The 6000-nt window shown below is 25.6% G+C and overlaps 1 protein-coding gene across 3 annotated transcripts in view; it reads left to right on the forward strand.

Moving 5' to 3' along the window:
- sws (patatin like phospholipase domain containing sws) overlaps positions 1 to 5797 on the forward strand; it is a 57674-nt gene extending 51877 nt beyond the window's left edge. For all 3 annotated transcript variants that reach the window (XR_015428710.1, XM_087150139.1, XM_087150138.1), the window contains exons 30-34: positions 237 to 389; positions 520 to 612; positions 1534 to 1612; positions 4230 to 4306; positions 5420 to 5797. Coding sequence is in view for 2 of the 3 variants with exons in the window: in XM_087150139.1 (XP_087006265.1) it covers positions 237 to 389; positions 520 to 612; positions 1534 to 1612; positions 4230 to 4306; positions 5420 to 5497 (480 nt within the window). In the remaining variant the exon portion in view is untranslated. The remainder of the gene's footprint in view (positions 1 to 236; positions 390 to 519; positions 613 to 1533; positions 1613 to 4229; positions 4307 to 5419) is intronic.
- Positions 5798 to 6000: the final 203 nt, after the last annotated feature.

A 6000-nucleotide genomic window follows, 5' to 3' on the forward strand; every position in this document is an offset into this window, starting at 1 on the left:
TGTGATGTTTAACCTTTTAATCTTTTGTGTTATATTTGTTTAAATGTTTTTTTTTCTTTTAATTTTATATTAACTGTAGTAAATTCTAATATATCTAGTTTAATTTGAAATTATTTCTCTCTAAATACTTTATTGTTTTTTAAGTACATTCTTTATTTGCATATATGTTATTTATTCAATGACTATAAATTTTATTTCATTTTTGTATTTCTCATAAGTTGAGCTGTTTATTTTAGGTTCCTAGTCTTCAAGAGATTCAATCTCGTCTTGCCTATGTAACTTGTGTCAAGCAACTTGACCAACTGAAGAGAAGTGATTATTGCACCTACATCAGACCACCCATAGATAGTTATAAAACTTTACAGTTTGGTAGTTTTGATGAAATAATGGTGAGAATCAAAAATAATGAACTTTTGAAGTTTTTTAAAAGTATTTTTTTCTTACTATTTTAAATACATTTGAACATTTCATTTCTTTTTATTCATTGAATATTAAGTTCTACTGCTAATTTGTCTCTAGGAAGTTGGATATAATCATGGAAAGACATTATTTCCAAATATGAAGATGGGTCATAAATCACTGCACAATTTACTTCAAATTAACACCTACCAGGTATTTACTATATTTGTTGACATGAATGATTTTATTTTATTTTTAATTTCATTGTTTATGATTATTGATCACAAACTTAGGTTTAATTAGGACTTCTTGTCATTCAAGGAAAACTCTAAAATGGAATTTAAATTAAAATTTTAGGTAGAATCATACGCTGTATTTTGAACAAGCTTATGCGGACTACCAAAACAGTATTACATATTAGTATATATGCTTAATTTTCTTAAAAATAGTGGTGGATCAAAAAGATTATAAATTAAGTTTCTATATGCAAGGAATATATAGAAATCATAAATTTTACTTCCACTTTAAATATAGAAATACCATTTTACGCCAAATGCGTAAAAGTTGGCAGGTATGTAAATGAGACAAAAATATCCTAAATAGGACAGTGATATATATTTTCTTAAATTACTGATAATAATTCAATTTCTACACGAAAAATTTGTTTAGAAGTGCAGTCATAGTGCTTGATCCTTTTTCGACAAATATATTCAATTAAAGGTCTAGTTAGACCTAAATACGACAAACTAATATGAAATTGTGTCACATTTAGGCGCACTGACCTTGGTAGTTTTTTTTTGTGAAAATACTTTAATAATGACTGTGCTTACTTAATATGTGTTTTTACTTGTATTTCTTATGAACTTCCTACCAACTTTATAAACACAACTACTTTTAATAGTTTTGGAATGCAAAGAAAGTTTTTGTGTATTTTTCAAAGAATAAATTGGTTTTAAAAAATAAATAAAATGAAGAGAAAAAATTGATTTTAAAATAAAACTTTCAGGGAAATAAAAGAATAGAAATTTAAAAAAAATTTTAAATGTGCATTTTTTTTATTTGCAAAAATGTCATTTTTTTTAATACGTGTCTTTGATTCAGATTTGTAAATTTCTTCATAAAATATTTTTTTAGAAAAATCTGAGGAATGCTTCATTTACTGATCTTGCTGAAATGGTTTGCAAAATTAAAAAGCCAAAATATGTTTTCCATGGTATGTATATTTTGTTGAATTTAGAAAAGATCATTTAACCTATAAGTTTTACATAATAATTAAATTTTCGTTTTTTCATATTTTTTTAAAGCTTTTATTTACTTGTTTTAAAATCATGTTTAAAATAAATATGCTAAAAACGGTTATCTGCAAAATAATGTTTTTTTAATTATAATTATCATTGTTGTGTAATTATCATGTTTTATTTGATTTTGATGTTTTTATTTTCTGAACATAATGATATACTTTTATCTTATTACTCTTCCAAAAAAAACTTCTGTACTTGATTACTTGTAGGAATTTATCATTTCTTGAAGCAACATTTATAAAATCTTGACTCACATGATACAAGTTTGTGTTCATATTTTTCTTGTAAGCACACTTCTCTGTGTTTTAAATATGTAGTGACAATTATAGTTTTTCCGTGTGTTTATCAATTTGCTAATATTCAAAAATTTTATTGATTTGAAAGATTTATGTAAACTTCAGATGCCTTTGAAAGTTGTATTTTCATGGTTCATATAAAGTTCCTGAATAGGTATTGGAAGTTTTTTCCTCCAGTCTTCAAGGTATTGAAAACTCTGAAAAATGTTACATTTCTTTGAAAAGTATAAAATTATATGTCTTGAGCTGATTTTGGATCATCAATTCCATAATCTACCTTAAAATTTTTTCACATCAGTAGATATGTCCCCTTAATCAGATCCTTTCTTTCACTTTTTACTGGAGGTCCGAAAAATGAATGATAGATTTTGAAAATCAATGAAGAAAAAAACATAACGCGATAAAAATGTATACTTTGCAGCACTATGCTTTGGTAATAAGAGATTTTTTAATCCCATCAAATAGCACCTCTAGTTAAACTTCCTGTCAATAGGGGCCGCTGCAGAATAGAAATTAGATTAAACAATTCTGAAATTACTGGAGGTCCGAAAAATGAATGATGGATTTTGAAAATCAATGAAGAAAAAAACATAACACGATAAAAATGTATGCTTTGCAGCATTATGTTTGGGTAATAAGAGATTTTTTTCATCCCACCAAATCGCACCTCTAGTTAAACTTCCTGTCAATAGGGGGTGCTGCAGTGTAGAAATTAGGTTAAACAATTTTGAAATATTTTTTTAAAGACAATAAAATATGCATACACAACTAGATTTATCAATTTCTGAACTAAAAGGTATTATAAAAAGCTGTCAATAATTATCTTTGAAAAGTCCTTGAATTTTGTTTTTACTTTTGCTTATGAACCATGACTTAAGATTATAGATGCTTGTTTATCCTTTTTTTTTTTAATTGGGATCACAGCCGTCATCACACAATTCTTTTATTGCATATTCTGGTTTAAATTTTTGATTTTTACTTCTAAAGCATAAAAACTTTGAAAATTAGAACTTAGTATATTTTTGACATACTATTATTTTTGATTTGAGCTTTTATAAGTATCTTTTATCAATGAACTACAAGTCGTGCACATTTTATTTTTATACATATATTCAGTGGTCAGAGGTAGCATGCTACTAGTAGCAAAACTACTGTATTAGTTACTTTTTTTGTAGTTTTTAGTGTTATGCGCTGCTTTTTAAAAAAGTCGTGTAGTGAGTAAGGCGATACAAAGAAACTGTAGCTTGTAGTGATTCATGATAGCTACCTTTAACATTAGTTAAGTGAAGAAATAAGGTTAAAATACAACTAATTTTTCAAATTTGATTGATAAAAATCATCATTTATCTATGAATGGACAGAATAATAATGCCCCTGAAGCCAAGCGTTCATAAGAATTGCATATTACTAATTTGAAAGCTGGCCATAATGAATACTAGCAATTATCACTTTGGCTACACCTTCTATAGCAAAAGTACATTTATAAAACATTGATGAGATTTCAATGGAACGTAATATATTTTCTTTGTAATTTTTGATGTACATCATTATTTAAAGTAAATGAAACAGCATTAAGAACTTAACAAAAATGCACATATTTGATAATCTCTTCACACTGTTTAAATTAAATATACGTTGTTGAGAAAGGCATAAAAATTTGAAGATTATGAGAACAAATTCGTAAAAAATGGTTCAAAATAATGAAATGGCTGAATGGAATGAAAACATGAATAAATATTTCTTAATAATTCTTCTTGTTAAAATAAGCCAACTTTTTATTCAAAATTGTTTTAAACATGGGGGAAAATTAAATTCCTCAGCAAAATTTGTCTCCTAAAAGTAGTAAAATAGGGACTACATTTTAGAAGTAGTTTGTAGTCACTACATTTAAAAAAAAAAAGTAGTACCAGCTGTAGTTAATTACAGCTATAGTAAAGTAGTTGAAGTTAACTACAAAAATAATTAAATTGCTAGTTTAGTTTTTCTGACTACTGCATATACCAATCTATATATTTGTGAAATATACTGCATTTTTTTATTGCTACAATACTTAATATTTATGTTCTTGATTACAAATGCAAAGTGTGACCTTTAAAATATACTGTCAATAAATAATTTAAAATATTAATACAAATAGTAAAACTTTTATATATATTTAATCAATATAAATAAATTTTATACTTATCATCATGTCCTTTTTTCCACTTAATTAATATTTAAATTCTGAAATTAGAATCAGATTTGGAAGATGATGTGATTCATGTGTACAACTCTGAGCCTGAGCCCAGCTATCTTGGTGAGACTGATAAGGTAAAGTGTCTGAATTTGTGTCACCTTATACATGGAATTAAATCTTTATGTTCTTCAAATAATTAACGAATTATATCTAGTATTTATTAGATCCTTTTAGCATCAATGATTAATTATTTCTTGTAACTGTTATGGAAAATTTTATGAAACACTTTAATATTCTATGATTTTAGAAAAACAATTTCAAAAACTTGGGGTCCTTTTCTTTCATCTAATTGGTATCATGTTGACATTCTGTTGCATATATTGAGACTTATGGCATAATACTTACTAGCATAAAAAATCATGACACCATTTTTAAGTGCATTCTAATTATATAGACATTCCTTGTGAATTAGAAACATTTGTCTCCCTTTAGTTTTGTTAATCTTTGTAGAATTTAAACAATATTTTAGGATTGGAAGGAATTTTTTTTTTTAAATATGAAAATAAAAACTTATGCTGAAGTTAACTTGCATTTTTCCCAAATCGTTGTTAAGCTATGTTAAATTTTAATATGTTAGAATTGGCTATATTTTCTAAATCAGTTTATCAAACTCTTGTAAATCATTTTAAATGTGTACAATTTTGAGGAATGATTTTGTTTATATTTAGATGTTAAATTCATTTTAGATACTGAATTGCTCTTATTTGTTAAAAGTATAGCATAAAAATATTCGAGATATAGCAACCTGCACTATTTAGTCGCACCAGCTGCTATGTGTTATAACTATAGATTAAGTAATAGCCAATACAGTTTTGATTGCTTTGAATAGCCCTTATGTTAATTTTTTTAAACTATTCAATAATTAAGTTGGCAAGGTCCATTTGTTGTTAATATTACATTAAAATATATTAAATTGCTAAAAGTTAGCAAAATGTTATGGAATGATTGAAAAAAACTTTATGAAAGGAATACAAAACATGAAAAAGCATACTAAAGTAAATACCTAATTGTTAACTTAAAGATTAAAAGTATAATGTAACTAAACATAAAATTAAAACAAATAGAAATTTTGCGAATTTTCTGATAAGATAACATTAATTTAATATTTGTCATCATCCAATTTTTCTCTTATTTTGTTCTAAAATAGATTCATATAATACTAATAAATAAAAAATTGATACTTACAGGATGAAGATACAGAGGATTACAGGTCTTCAAAGCATAATAAAATGGAATCTCTGTCAGATGTGGAATTCTTCTCTTGAAATTTGTGCTCAGTTAAATAAAAGAGAGATGGGCATATTTTATTATTCTGTAAATATGAGATTACACATGAACGGACTTGTTTTTGTTTTCATTCAAACTGCCATATTTATGTTATTTGCTCATATTTGCGATGATGGGTACTTTTCTCATATCATAAAATTATTGTAAAACACGTTTCATTAAGTTATTTCAAAGAATTTATGTAGAAAAGGGATCACTTTGTGAGATTTATTTTTCAAACCTGTTTCCTTTTTGTGATATTTATACAATGTATATAATAATAAAAGAGCTTTATTACATTTTCTTTGAAAATTTCTTGTGTCTTTATATTTTTGAGATAAAATTTATCAAATATTTTCAAGTAACAGTGAATCAAATTTTTCTTATGTCAACCAATTTGAACGTGTGTGAAGAATGATTATTTTCAATGATTTTTCTGAAATTATTAAGTATCTTAATGCTCCATGTAACTCCAAATGCGAGTTAGGTCTATCAAAAAGTT

The sequence above is a fragment of the Parasteatoda tepidariorum genome, chromosome 8, assembly GCF_982258835.1.
Source record: "Parasteatoda tepidariorum strain Cologne lab strain chromosome 8, Ptep-v5.0, whole genome shotgun sequence".
NCBI lineage: Eukaryota > Metazoa > Arthropoda > Arachnida > Araneae > Theridiidae > Parasteatoda > Parasteatoda tepidariorum.